Here is a 16067-nt window from a genome sequence, read left to right as displayed (position 1 = left end):
ATAAATAGCATTTGGTCTGGCATCAACCTTAATAATCCAAACTACATTTTCAAAGATAAATGTCTGTTAGACTGAGCATGTCATATTTATTCATTCAACTTTTCTTAAGTTGACAACAAACAACTTAAAAAACACATTACAAATATGTCCATCAATCTTTAACGACCTAGTGAAATAGCCAGCACTCAGAAGTTCCCCTTGTGCAATAAGATTTTAGACCCATGAACAGTATTGTGAGTAACCAGTACTAAACCAAAATGCTCGGGGAGACCAGATCCATCTGAACAGTCCCATTAATCACCAGTCCTTCGACACTACCGCTCATGGCATATTTCTGTTATTTGAATTTTCATTAAATAGGCTTTTCTGGTTTGGGATATTTAGCTCTTTGTGCCATACAGTTCTCCTGTAGCGGGGTTCCCTCACCCATGCCTGGCCCACTCCCACATTGGCCGTTCGATTTGAACCGGACAGCCTCTGCGAAGTGGCCTTTTTCTTTGCCGCCTGTTTGAGACGAGCCGCAAGCACAGGGAACTGCTTGGAATAAAGAGCATCCGTGTACTGCAGCTCCGGCGTTATAAGGTTCTGACATTGTGTTCGAGTGGGCCCGTCCAGCCCTGGGTTTAAGTTATAGCCTTGGATGACGGCCTGCCCGTATTGGAACGGCTTCAGACCGGCATCTTTTATCTTCGAAGGGTCTACTGCCGCGCCATCTTTGAGGCAGGTTTTCGCGAGCTGTGCCCTTCTCTCTTGCAAAAGACTTATTTCTCTCCTCATCTCCTCTCGCCCCAGCACAGTGTCCACTCGTCGCCAGAAGGTGGTGTTAAAGTGCACGTAGAGCCTCCAGTCTAAAGCGTTCCAACTTTTAATCTTGTCTGCACTGTCTGGCGAAAGCGTGCGACGCGTCCGTTCGTTCCGACTGTTGAGCTTAAAGGAAACGACATCGTCCAGAGACCAGCAGAGAGCGTGCCTCAACAAGATCATGGACTCGTCGAAGTATTCTGAAATCATCACGAGGTTAAAATCCCGCTCGATGGCTGCGATGGCGGCGCTGGCTCTCTCCTCGAGGTCGGGACTGTCCGCCGTGGCGTTGTTGTCGAAGCCAAAGTCAAAAGTGAGGAGGTTGTGGGCGTAGTTGTTAATGGGCTGGGACGAGTTGAAGAGCCGCGTGGCATTACTGAGGAAGTCGTCCAAGCTGCGAGTCTTGGCGAAGGCCGGGATGCTCTTGTAGTATATGTAGATGGACTCCAGCATGGCCACCGGATGTCTCAAGATGGAGAAGTAGAAGGTGTCCGGAGGCATCACCTTTTCCACCTGAGGGGACATGACAAGGAGAATGATGACATGCACAGCTAACACCATGTGTTTTTTTTCGTTTGATCTGCTGAGAACTTCTACACAGACAGGGTTCAATAATTTTTCATGATGGCTAAAAGAATAGTTCACCCCAAAAAAAAATATTATTTTCTATCAATTACACACCCCATGAAGACTTACATTCATGGAGATTTTGTAGTTTTTGACGCATTCCTGACCCAATAATTTGATGACCGGGTGTATTTCCGGTAGGAGACTCCTTTGAGTCTCCTACCGGAAATACATTTGTATACAAATACAAATCCGAAAACAAATCAAAAAAATATTGGTTCAGGAATGCGACAAAAACATTCTCCATGAATTCAATGCTTCATGGGGTGTGTAATTGCTAGAAAATAAGTAATTTTTTGGGTGAACTACTCCGTAACATTTCTCAAGATAGATATTATTCTCTGATGTAACCATTGTTCAGAGTTAAGCTACGCACAGTGTCCTAAGATGGGCCTAAATCCTAAGAAATGGGTGTAATACCCCATACATACAGTGCTTTAAGTCAGTAAAACCAGGAATTAAAAGTGAATTTGGAATTAAGCTCACCTCGGCTTTTCTAAAGCGCATGTGGTTGCACATGATGTGGAACTCCCTCACACTCCTGTTGCGGATGCCCTCCACAAAGTGGGAGGCGAAGTAGTACGGGTAGAACAGCTGACTGTGCTTGTTCAGCGGCAGGGCGAATGTCAAGTTGTTGCTGTCGCCGTAGCGATACAGGATGTTGAGGATAGTGCTGCTGGCCGTTTTGTGCGTCTTGAGGAACACGAGGTGCTTTTTTGGCCGACACGTGCTCGGCTTCACAGGTGCAGCTGAATTGACCCCGTGGTCGAGGAGGCCACTGAGGTGGGCGTTGGAGGAGCTTGGACGAGAGAGGATGCTTAACCTCCTCGCGTCAGATGCTGCCGACAAAGCTTTCCCCGTTTTGTGGAACTTCCACCCCTCATGGCGGAGAGCCGCTGAACCTTTGAGTCCCGAGTCTAACTTGTCTCCATGTGGTGCGTCTACAGCTAGGACAATCTTTTCAGCTCTAAATTGACTTGCTTCTGTCAGAGGATCTATGACCTCATTTGAAGACTTTGGATATCCATCGAGCACCTCCTCAAGCTTCTCGACCACCACAAGCTGCACGTCATCCTCCTTAGTGTGTTCTTCCATCCTTGGGATCCGTCTCTCCCATCCTGCAGACTTCAGTTCCTCTTGGTAAACAGGCTCCGGGTGAAGGGGCTCCCTGTCCTTGTGGAAAGTAGGCGGTGGGCGATGGCCGTCGGAAGTGAGCCTCAAGTTCAGGAGTCTATCACTTATCAGTTTGCCATTCCTTGAAGCAGACAGCAAGAAATGCATATAGTCAAAGATTCATGCATTGTGATGATTTAAAGTAATGTATAATTTTACCAACAGAGACTGTACATGCACACATCATGTTTTGATAAAGTTCATTTTCAAATGTAATAATAATGTAATCAGATTAGCTTGGCAAAGAGTTCACATTTGAGCCACATTTCCCTTAAAAAGGAGCACTTCACCCGTTTTCAACCTTGTCTTCATGTAATTGAGCCTTACTAATGCTCATTATAAGATGGCACAATTTCCGTCTACTCACTCTGCATCTCATTGGTGGGCTATGGACAGTTCTGAAATCTGCGTCTCATTGGTGGGCTATGGACAGTTCTGAAACCTGCGTCTCATTGGTGGGCTATGGACAGTTCTGAAACCTGCGTCTCATTGGTGGGCTATGGATTGTTCTGAAACCTGCCTACCACTGACATCATCCATGGGGATTCCATGCTAATATAAACTGCAGCCTTTCTTTCCCTTCCTGGAATGTTTGCATGCTGAAATAGAAGCCATTGTTCTTGCATTAACTCTCTTTTTTTCAGTTTGAAATCTCTTTTGAAATGACCAAACCTGCCTACCGATGATGTCGTTGGTAGGCAGGTTTATGAACTGTCCACAGCCTTCCCCTGAGACAGACCGGGTAAAAGGGTGCCATCTTATCATGAGCATTAGTGAGGACCAATGATGTACTGTATATGAAGATGGGTTGAAAATGGGTGAAGTGGTCCTTTAACTTAGCTCGCTCCACAGTAAACCAGTGTGACAATGCACAAAGATAGAGAACCACTGCATTGGAGTAGCTACGCAACAGAGAGCAGCACATGTATGATACCATATAATGCGATACAATATAATATAATACAATATGATACAACTTTATTCCCCACACGAGGTGGAAAACTATCTTTGGCTACCATGGCATGACATAAAACAGCAGTACACAAAAGTATAAAAAGAAACAAAGAGCAAATAAGAGAAGCAAACAAATTAAAAGATTAAGAACCTAACAAGAATGTTCAGGGCAATTCTGACAAGCTTACTACTTAGTTTACAAGGGTTGAGGTTGCCAGTAAGGTTAAAGATGAGTACACTCAAAAAAATAATAATAATTATTAATATTTTTTTTTTAAAGAGATGAGTACACTCTCAATCGGACTCTTATACACCGTTTCTAAAATTGTTGGCATAACTGACTGTTTAGTGTTCTGAGAATATAAAAGGTGGTGTAAACATTTCTTATATATACGTATATATTTTCAGAGAAGCTCAATTTCCAATCCAGAATTATATGTAATGAATTCTAAGAACCGGTCTTAAAGGGTAAGACCACTTTGGTAGAGGTTTGGGTTGTGTAGTTACCTTGCCATGATGTAACTCCAAAGGTGGGAAAGAAATCAAAAACAATTGCTCCATTGATTAGAAATTGATAATTCAAAATATGCTCCTCATTGACTTACATTGTACGGTAAAACAGCTCTCAAAGTCACTCTTTTAACATGTAAATGAACCCAAACAAAGTTGATTCAGACAATATAGAGCATCACCAAACCCAGTACTGTTTTTTTTTTAATAAAAATGTCAACTTCCTGTTGATTTTACTATTTGGATTTCTGGATCCGGATCCGCCGATCCAGTCCAGGTTTTCTACTTATTAAAAATGGCAAAATCAACAGGAAGTTGACATTTTTATTTAAAAAAAAAACAGTACTGGGTTTGGTGATGTTCTATATTGTCTGAATCAACTTTGTTTGCGTTCGTTTTTGTGCTAAAAGAGTGACTTTGAGAGCTGTTTTACCGTACATGTAAGTCAATGAGGAGCATATTTTGAATTATCAATTTCTAATCAATGGAGCAATTATTTTTGATTTCTTGCCCACCTTTGGAGTTACATCATGGCAAGGTAAATACACAACCCAAACCTCTACCAAAGTGGTCTTGCCCTTTAAGACATAAGACACATAAGATTGCGGCACTGTAACATTTACCTGGACTGCTTCACGACTCCAATGATCTGAATGGCCACACAGACCACTGTGAGCACCATGAGCATCATCCATAGAGAGCGCAGGTGACTGCACAGCACTCCCTTCAACCACCTGCAGGGGGCACACAAGACACAGCAAATGAAAACAAGGAAGGTGTATTTATAGAAATGTTCTTCAAATGTAGGCTCGGTTTGAATCCAAAATAAAATGTTCAGCATGACTTGATCTCATTGTGACACAACATTTAAGAACCATTAAAGGACGACTTCACCCATTTTCAACCTATCTTCATATAATAGGTTCTCACTAATGCTCATGATAAAACTGTAAAAAAAAAATCTACTCAGTCTGCGTCTCATAGGAGAGCTGTGGACAGTTCAGAAACCCGTCTACCAGTGACATCCTCGATAGGGAATCAAATCTAATAGAAACTGCAGGCTTTATATTCTTGGAAAGTTGCAATGCAATAATAGAAGCCATTGTTCTCGTGTTAATAAAAATCGAAATAAAATGTTTTAAATCTTGTTGAAAAAAAAAATCCTGCCTAATGATGATGTCACAGGTAGACGGGTTTCTGGACTGTCCACAGTCCTCCTATGAGACACAGACCAAGTAGAAAAAAATTGTACCATTTTATCATGAGCATTAGTGAGGGCCTATTATATGAATATAGGTTGAAAATGGGTGAAGTCGTCCTTTAATAAACGAAGCAAAGCACCATAAGTTTGCTAGGGTGAGACATCAAATTACTGTCTACAAAAAGGCCAAATGCAAAGAAAGGGCCTTCATCATTCGGATGAAGAATGTATCCCAAACTTACTAGTCTGAATCAGGTCAGCAAGATGACATAATCTTTCTGATTGCTTTTATCATTTGTAAAGCATTTTCAACCAGCACAAGTGCCACACTTCAAAAAAGGGTTTTACAAGGTTGCACCTGACAGTATTAATCCAACGACAGGTATAACCCATAGTGTGTCTGGCACACACAAACAGGCACACAGACCCTTATGGGTCCATTTGGACAGGAGTTAAATTAACACTCTGAATCTTGCTTTGTCTTGTGTTCCTGGCTGTCGGCTGTCATACCTAGCCTTTGGAACTGTAATAGCTTTGTCTTGTATATGTTTGAATATGCACATGATTTTGTGTGCAGCAACTGTATGACGCACACAGCATGAGTGGGAAGCAACTCAATAATTTACAGCAAAAGCCAGAAAACAAGCCACATGTCAACCACAAGTGAGATTCACATAAACTGCTGCCACTAATCCACCTGTCAACACCATAAATTATTTGACACAAATCTGACAAGCATCTTAGCGTGATTCACTTGCCCGTGTGTGTGTGTGTGTGTGTGTGTGTGTGTGTGTGTGTGTGTGTGTGTGTGTGGCGCATTTCCTACATCAATTAAAGACTCACATTCTTGTACACATTAAATGCCAACATCATAAAAATAGCTCCACGTTTGCGTGTTTTTGTCAGGTGTTGTGCACATGCGTACGACAAGCGTCCCAGTCTCGATGCCACCAGGTGTAGGGACGAAGCCACTGCAGGACTTTATGCTTACTCTAGTACTGAACGATTCAAAGATTAAACTGCCCAAGAGGGAAAAGTCCCATTTGGATACAGGCAGCCCAATTAAAAGATAAATGCGTTGCCCACTTAAGACCTATATACTTGTATGTCAAAATGCTGAAAATAGCCAATCTGAAAATTCACGATACGCCGCATCGTGACACGTTGTGAGCTTGTAGATCTGCCATTTCCATAATTTTATTGCCTATAATGACATGCCCAAAATAGGGACATCAGGGCTAATGTAACAGATTTTGTGTTAAAGCAGTTCATAGTCTTCAGTACTCCGTTAGGTGTGCATACCATGCATTAGGCAGGAAGAAATAACAATGGCTTGGGTTTTAATCCATGTGCAGTGCATTTCAGCTGCTCCACAAAATGACTCTTAACTACATCCTCTGTAATGAGGCAGAAATGCGCTAAAAATAAGCTAAGCTTCAGTACTTTTGTGGTTGATCTGGTACGTCATGCATTAACATTAAGAGTAATACTCATCACTGTTCACCAGAAGGGCTTGATGATTACACACACAAACACAGCTAGCGGCCATCAAGCATCACTGAGGGTTCGTGAAGGCCAAAAGTGATGTTGTTGCATGCCGAGAGGACAATATGTATGCCAACAACACCACAATGTCTCCATCTCTCTCCCCCTCTCTCTTTCACAGTGCTATGGTTTTTATCATTTCATTTTTCAAGTATCAGCAGTGAGAGGTGACGGAAAAACTCAACAGCGTGGTGCTGATTGCACAGCCTGTAGACTGGAGGTTGCACCACAACTTCTATAATACTCATATGGAGTGTGTGTGTGTGTGTGTGTGTGTGTGTGTGTGTGTGTGTGTGTGTGTGTGTGTGTGTGTGTGTGTGGGGTAAATCTGGGAAGGCACTGAAATAACCCTTTAAACCTTAAGTACAAGGTTTAAAGGGTTATTTCAGTGCCTTCTCAGATTTACTACACACACATCCTTGTGGTCAGTGGACACTTAGTCATGAGGAATAAACACATAAGCACCTAAAACATCATTACGATTTTCTTCAGTGAAATAATGAAAAGAATATGCAGAATTATGGACAACAGTTAGATCAACTTGCATTTGACAGAGAGAGGCCTTCTTGCATTTGACAGAGACAGGGAGAGAGAGACAGCGAGAGAGAGCAGTTTGAGACTGAGGCAACAGAGTAACGTGGCGAACAATGGAGGTCAGAGAGTGAGCGAGGGAGCTCAGTCTTCCATTCAATAATGGGACATCACTAATTAGCTGGGACTTAAATAAACGTGTCGAGGGAGTGTTCCCATCTGTCTCGCCTTAACATATCCGGTAAGATCAATACAATACCCCTTCCAAAAAAAAGAAAGTCAGTCTCGATAGAGAGCCAAGAAATTGCTAGTGCGAGAGAGTGTGAGATGGTGAAACTTGCAGAGAGAGCGCAGCCTAACCTTCTACCCCGCAAGCTTATTCCAGGTCTCCCGCTGCCTCAAGTCAGGGTGAAACCAGATATCTAGTCTGTAATGAAGTTTCCATTTTACTGCACTCACTGTCCAACCCACAGCTACGGTATACCCGACAACCGCATTCTCTATTCACAACTTCTTGCCAGCAAACAATCCACTTGCCTGCCTCTCTGTGACCTTCTCATGAGCACACACATGCTCAGCAGACCAAGGCACGCTGATTCATTGTTGTTCATTTTCTCACTTGCACTTACTCTCTCTGAATAGCGCTCTCTCTCAGAATAGGTTCTCTTCAGGAGCAGTTGTTGGACTGATACTGGCATTACCCTGCCAAGGTTGTGTGGATAACGTAGTATGTGGGTGTGTGCGCCTTTTCCAAGGTTGTGCGACAGAGTCCTGGAAGCACTTAACAGCTGTGGGTAAATGCTCTATATACACACACACACACACACACACACAGGAGACTCTGACAAAGCTCCCCCGCATGCGCACATCTCCTTGTTCCATTGCCCATAGCTACTCATATGTTCAAAACCAGAGCCTGCAAAACCACAAAAACTCTCTCTCTCTCACACACACACACACACACACACACACACACACACACACACACACACACACACACACACACACACACACACACACACACACACACACACACACACACACACACACACACACACACACACACACACACACACACACACACACACACACACACACACACACACACAGATCTTCACTCTGCACAGGCTTAGTACTTGAGTAGCCCGTTTCGCCGAGGCCATTAATGCCTTAAATGCAAATGAATGGAAATCAGAGTTGCAGTACCTCGAAGGGAGCCAGTCAAGGCCAACTCATTTCTACATCTTTCAACAATGAGCTAAAGAAAAAGGGGGGAGCCTGTGGAGTCGTCATGGCCTGGGGGGTTTCATCGCAGGCCGCGCTTTTCTAAAAGCGGCAGCCACAGTCTAAATGGAAATGCAGAGACACTGTCTTAAAGACTATGTGGCAGGTCCGATATCTCAACCACATGGAGAAAGAGGAAGAACGAGACAGAGAGAGCCATCACACCCTGTTTATGCGACAGAAACAGCCCTGACCCAGACCTCCATATTTAGCAAAGATGTGTAAATCCTGGTTGTGGCAGACAGATGAATCCTGTTACGGTCCCACAGGGACGAAGGCAAACAGCGTTCACATAAACACATGTAAACTACTCATGCTGAGCAATGAGGCCAATGTCTGAATGGGGCGGGCCTTGCCTGTTTGAGCGATTTATAGGCGCCGCCTTTCGAGTGTCAGTTTCAATGTTTCGCTGTGATTTAGAGCGATTGTTTTCAACTCTGACCCTTGGGATCCAGAGTGTTTCATTCTAGCCATGTAATCAGGTCTGAATCTGTGAAAAGGGATTACAGTTCATGTAGTGGTACAGAAGAAAAGTAGCAGTAGTCTGTGTCCCTTGAGAACCACTGCTTTAAATTAATTCATATTTTTAGCTTTGATCTGGTTCTCTGTTCAGGGTCTATCTATTCAAACAAAAAAGGCAAAGAAACAACACAGAATCTGTGTTGATAAGATCACGGACACGTACGTAATTTGTTTAGCCCAATATCAGTCTGGCCGATATATCTGCCATTAGTTGACGTTTTGTGGTATCAGCAATTACGTAGCCAATGGTGTCACGATTTTTTACCACTTTCAACCTGGCGTCTCTATTTTGGGCATGTCATAGTGGCGAAAATGAAATTGTTTTGGAGGGGTTTTCAAATACAGCAAATCTACAAGCTCACTAGAAACTTGTGAGCTTGTAGATCGGCTATTTTTATACGTTTTTTAATAGGTCCTAAAATCGGGATCGGACCCACAAATCTGGCATTGGTCGGGTCAAGCAATTTATAGTTGGTGGTCATACGTAGTAAACTACTAGTTTACTTTTCCACAAGCATAAACAAAAATCTTGTTCTTGTTTGCATGTGTAATCTTGAATATAGGTGACTTGTTTTGCCATCAAGTAACCTAGCCTATTTCAGAGGCTTCCTACCAAAGAGTAAAACATCTATAAATAATTTCTAAATAAAGCACCCCAAAAAGAGCATCCTGTTTTCATTGTCACATCACAAGTTTACAGGTGTAAAAGAGATGAGTGGGTGAAATTATTTTACTTTTTTTTTAGCGGTGCCAACCGCTCTATACGTGGCTTTGACTCGGTGTCTGTGTGTGTGTCTGTGTGTCTGTCTGTGTGTCTGTGTGTCTGTGTGTATGAGCCCGGGATGAGCACGGCAAAGAAGCAACACATACAAACACACGCACACGCACACACACACACGGACTTGGAGATTGCCTATGCCATCTCTCCTCTCATTTGCCACACGTGCCACCGGTTATCAAAGAGGGGTCCAGGGACCCCCAGGGACGTCAGCCCGTATGAGCACGGGATGAGCACGGGATTTTAAACAGCTATAACTCCAGTTTGCAGCATGCCACCAAGTCCAAATTTGGTATGTGGACTTAGACCACCAATACGGGCCGAGCATGAATTGCTCAAGCCCCGCCCCCTCTGTCTTCCCATTGGCTGGCCTTTAAACAGCCATAACTCAAGTTCGCAGCATAATACGGAGTACAAATTTTGGACATGGACTAAAACCACCAATAGGGACAAACTGTAATTACTTAAGCCCCGCCCCCTCTGTCTGCCCATTGGCTGGGCTTTAAACAGCCATTATTCCAGTTTGCAGCATGCTACCAAGTACAAATTTGGTAAGTGGACTCAGACCACCAATAGGGACGAACTGAAATGAGTTAAGCCCCGCCCCAAAGGCACCGCTTCCTTCACACAGGGTGTGATTTTTACAAGCTTTTTGCAGGTACAAAATAGTCATAAGAAGAGAAAGAAACAAATGGAAAAGTCAGATAACGAGACAACAATATCAGTTACATCATGGAAATAGAAATACCACTGCTGTGATCAAGACACACACACACACAGGGTTCTCAAAGATCAGAGAAGCAGGTCATTATTCCTCCCCCTGGACACACACACACACACACACACACACACACACTCAGAACATTCCTGAGAAGGAAGGATTACCTTATTCATCATCTGGGTTGTGTTAACTCAGAAATGCAAACTGCACTTGAAAACGAAAAGACTCATTCTAACACACTGTCAAAAATATAACAACCAAAATGTGCAGGGCATACCCCCCCCCCCCCCCCCCCACACACACACACACACAATTACATACAGTACACATGCATAAGCACATATGCTGCATGTTATTGCAACAACTGTGCTACTGCACAGTAAAATCTTCAGGGTTCATTTCGGCCCAACTCAGATGGTAAAAATGTACATAAGGAATGTACAGTATGAAGTGTAGTATTAACAATATGCCTCGGGTTTCCTCGGGCTATGGAGACATCTGGACCCCGGCCTATAAGCTCCCTCCCAACCGCCTCTGTCCATTTTTCAGGCAAACCTGTGCACAAACACACATGTGAACTTTTGCCCTCCGCGCAGAAGTTAAGGAGCAGCTACCAGTAAGAACTTGGGTCTTTTGAAGAATACCAGACCCCTCCTTTAGTGAATTCTCAGCAGTGGCTTTGGGGCACACATACTGTACTGGGGTCATTTGAATTCAAAGCCCTCAAGGCTGGCCAAGACCTTCAGACAACCTCTCTCTGGATGCCGATATCGCTGCATGGCAGAAAGCTTGGTCCCAATCACAGAATCTCACGTACTGTATTATCTAAAGTAAACGTTCAACAATTGGGACATTGATATGAACGCTGAGGAGAACAGCCAAGCTACATTTATTGCTCCTAACAGCTGATCCAATGTCAACTCATTGCCCCAGAAGACACTAACGCTGCTTTACAACTCACACAATCCCCTACCCTTTCCTGCAATTACTCCTCCAAGTAAGTAACTGTCGTCAATGACAATGCGTTCTTTTTTTTTTTACATTTCCTCCCAAGTTAATCATTATGCCAAATCCCAATTCTCCCACATTGTCCCTGTCACTGCTGACCCATACTGGTTGGTCTTGGGGAGGGTGTGAAGACCCCAAAGGTTCTCAAAATGTTCATATTTGAACTGGGGCCCCCCCCCCACCCTGACAAGCACTTTGAATTGTAGGCATTACATTTAGTCTGACTCGGTTCAATATTGTGAAAATAGCCAATGTACAGTACAAGCTCGCTGAGAAAACGCCGTTGAGAGCTTGTAGATCGGCTATTTTCACAATATTTGCCTTTTTTAATAATGTAATTTGAGAATTTGGCTACGGTAATCTATTAAAAAGTTCTTATAAGTCCTTAAATTGTCACTTAAGAAATGTGAAGATACCCTCCTGTAGTGTATGCACTTAAACTGTGTGTTTGTTTGTTTACTATTGAGTGAGAAAACGATGTTGCACATTTAAGCTAATCATCTGTCCCCAAATTATTTTGGGGACAACCACGTGTCTCCTCTGATACATGTGACATCGGCAGTCTTTTCTTTTCACCTGACAGTGAGGAGTTTCACCAGGAGAACATAACACATGTGTAGGAACACGTTCCGCTCCCAACTTACCTGATTGTCTATAGGTGTCTGCCTTAAAGGACGACTTCACCCATTTTCAACCAGTCTTCATATAATTGGTCCTCACTAATGCTCATGAAAATATGGTAGACTTTTTGTCTACTCAGTCTGTGTCTCAGAGGAGGGCTGTGGACAGTACAGAAACCCATCATCATCACCCGTCATCCTTTAAACCTCTCGTGTGAAAAACAACACCAAATCAGAAACCGTATCTGAAGGCTCACTTCGTTCCAGTCAGTCAAAGGTGCTACGCTATCACAGCCCCGTGACATGGACACCTGGAGCATTTGATTACAGAGCGGTGTTTATTGTTCCAGACCATGTTACCTTGAGGAGTATGCAAGGTCAAGTAGGTTCGTAAGTCTGATCACAAACATGTGCTTGGCCACACTTTTCAGGAAACATAGTATGTTCATCAAATGCAACGTGGGTTTGGCAACAATGAATACACCATTTTCTTCTACAGAATAGTGAGAATACAATATATATTCTGCTCTGCATTTTCTATGCAGAGGTGTCAAATACCATGCAAGCCATGCTGATGATTAGCTGTGGTGTGTGATTCAGGCTGTGTCTAAGGTATCCTATTTCTAGTACCAGGGGAAATCCCTTTGTTTTCAATCCATTATGAAAGAGGCCATCTCCACACATGCAATTGAACACCAAGTAATAAGTGGCACTGTCCCAATCATACTTACAGTACACCAGTAGTGCCTCCATTTTGTTTGTAAACATAAAAACCTGATATGTCATTTTGTTCTTGGACTGACAGTGGGACATTTAGTTGCCTGTATTCAATCATAAATGACCTCATATTGAAATATGTGTGGCTACCGGTGTGTAGCGTATATTTAAAATGTGGCTGCCATCTAAAAGTCTCTCTGGTCTCCTTTCACTATGCTCAATGCACAAACACCTTCACTATGGTAAAATAAATGCAAATGCAATGCAAATTAATTCCACAATGATAAATGATTTGAGGTATGCACGTAAAACAGATTATCACCATTGCTCTCCTGGAGATAATGTGTTTAAATGACACTGTAGTATACTGGACTGGACATGGTGGTCCAGTAAAGAACATTTAATTAGACTTTAAAATAAAAAAATCACTACATGCCTAATAGCCTGTATGCCTTTCTCCCACTCAGCTGTGATTTTTTTATGATGTTGCTAATTAACGCGATTGCCTACACATTGACCTTGCCATCAATGCAATTGTTAAACTCTATTTGGCCATCGAAGTCATTCGTGCAGAAGAAAACGTGCCATCTCAATCAACTGGCTTTTAAAGTATCAATAGTTTTGCAGAGCATTTAATGGGCATAACAACTACATTGGGGAGAAAAGGGGGTAAAAAATAATTGTCTACTACATTTTTTTGAAATATAGTTTTGCAGTTCAATTGTTTTTTTAGTCAATGGTTAACGCCAACAGCAACACTATTTTATACACTTGATGATTCAAAGCTGGCAACTATTGTGCTCATTAGAAATGACATTATGATGGTCTGAAGTCATTTAACTTGATGCAGAAACTCATAGTCATAGTGGAACATTATTCTGTAATTAGTCTGTAGTGATATTAATGACACCCTGGTGCGACTTATTTCACCAAGAAGACACAATGTTGCGCCTGTACTCCAAATCCAAAACATCTCAAACAATGTCAATCTATGGCAACAATTGATACCAACTTATCTCAAACAACATAAGCTGATGTAGCTGCGGTTCCATGATCCATCGGCACTGACTGAACAATCATCCTAGAGCATCGATCGGTTCTCAAGTGGGGTCCGGGGACCCCCAGGGGTCCTTGGGAGGGCTCCAGGGGGTCCCCAGCAAAATGTGTTAATATAGCATCACAATATAACCCGTTATACTTTGGCTATTCAAAAATAGCAGATCTACAAGCTCACAGCTTGCCACGCTATGAGCTTGTAGATCTTCTATTTTTGAAAAATCGTAAACATTGTGCAAATCTTTCAATACATATATCTTTTACGCGAACATTTGTAATTCAAATCTTTGCTTCTGGGGGTCCATGGAACACAATATTTGAGACGGGGGTCCGCGGCCAAATACATATAATTTTGGGGGTCCTTGACATGAAAAGTTTGAACCACTGTCCTAGAGTGTATATCCAATCTAAACCGCATTTTAAACAAATCCTGAAGAAGGATGGAAGGCAGAAAGAAGCCTCATCCAAGAATCACAAACAGGAGTGTTGTTGGAATGTTTAAAAAAAAATCTTTCAAATATTCCCCCCCAAAAAATCAAGAATTTCATTGAAAATAGCAGATCTACAAGCTCGTGAGCTTGCAGATCAGCTGAAATAGCAGCTAATTCTAAAATAGCCGATGACTTACGAGACGCACGGCGGAGACGCGGTGAGAGACATGAACGCCTGCTCCTTGATAGACTTCCTCGGTGAGAGCGGCATGTCTCGCTGCTGTGGACGGGCTGAGGGAGCCCCGAAACCCCGCTGTAGTTACCGACACAAACTCCCAATTCAATCCTCCTGCTATCCCCCCCTTTCCCTCTCTCTCTCTCTCTCTCACACACACACACACACACACACACACACACTCTCTTTCGTGGTTGGATTCCCCCACGTCGGAACTCCTCCCACTACATCACCGTCACCCACCGGCTGACGCCCACTCCTCGCCCAGACAAAACCCCCAAAAGGCACAGAATGAAGAAGGGAAGGAGGAGAGAGAGAGAGAGAGAGAGAGAGAGAGAGAGAGAGAGAGAGAGAGAGATGGGGGGGGGGGGGGGGGGGGGGGGTGGACAAAGGATGTGGTCCACTGTCATTATCGGAGGTAGCCTAGATGTCACAGCTGGTTCAGTGACAACAAAGCACTTGGCTTTTTGTTCCATGTTATCCATCACTTCATGAAAAAGCGCTCTAGGCTACTTGTTGTTAAAGACCCGAGGCCGATTCTACAATAATGTCTTCTTAATCAGTTTTTTGAAGAAAAAAAAAATCTGTGGTTCTCAAACTTTGGCCGTGGTCGCGGACCCCCATCTCAAAATGTTTTGTTCCAGGGACATACCCCCATGCAGAAGCAAAGACTTGAGTTACAAATGTTAGCTTTAAAAATATTCATATTCAAAGCTTTGCACAGATTTTTAAGATTTTTCAGGCAGATTTTTAAGATTTTTCAAAAATAGCCCAAAGAAATCAAAAAATGACACACAGATGCGTTCCGGTCTTAATGGGGTTATTATGGGAAAGCACTATTGGGCTATCATGTTCTCCTTTTTTGCACAGCACAGCCATGGCATGACAGAGGTTAACGTTTTATGTCATTGTTTGAGGATGATATCATGTCAAGTCAAGCCATAAAAATTTGCGAGGCAAGGGTGGTCATTATATTAGCCCAATAACATTTTACTGTGAGAAACTATAAAATGTCATGGCCTGGAAACCACGGCACAGCCGCGGCTAGAATATAGGCCTAGACGAGTTGCAGCCATCTTGATGTATTTCCCAGTCATGTGGGCACGCACTGGCAACCAGTAAAAGAAAATCCCTCTGTAATAGCCTTTGTTAATCATTTTGAAAATGGATGCATCCCCGGAGGCGTGTGCTACATAAATAGCGACTTTTAACTGTCATGGCTAAGTCATAGTTAAAGTGTGAATTTAGCCAAACTGACAGCCTGGGGTACTCGCTGCTCACGTGTGTGTCAAAGCCATCGGCCTCCAAGTGCCGAAGCTTAGGAGATGTCATGTTCCAGTGTTTTGACACACA

General features: G+C 43.0%; 1 protein-coding gene across 1 annotated transcript; it reads right to left on the bottom strand.

Annotated features, from left to right (window-relative positions):
* Positions 1–208: 208 nt before the first annotated feature.
* On the bottom strand, positions 209–14810 carry gal3st2 (galactose-3-O-sulfotransferase 2). The gene is made up of 4 exons (XM_084064291.1): positions 14677–14810; positions 4689–4799; positions 1915–2683; positions 209–1314 (listed from the first exon to the last, which is right to left on the bottom strand). The coding sequence occupies exons 1-4, from the start codon at positions 14748–14750 to the stop codon at positions 322–324; spliced, it is 1947 nt and encodes a 648-aa protein (XP_083920417.1). The 5' UTR covers positions 14751–14810; the 3' UTR covers positions 209–321.
* Between the last annotated feature and the right edge of the window lie 1257 nt (positions 14811–16067).

This window comes from Gymnoscopelus microlampas (assembly GCF_963454915.1).
Source record: "Gymnoscopelus microlampas genome assembly, chromosome: 8".
Classification (NCBI taxonomy): Eukaryota; Metazoa; Chordata; class Actinopteri; order Myctophiformes; family Myctophidae; genus Gymnoscopelus; species Gymnoscopelus microlampas.
The sequence above is the reverse complement of the archived record's forward strand: the minus strand, read 5'-3'. Positions and strand labels throughout refer to the sequence as shown.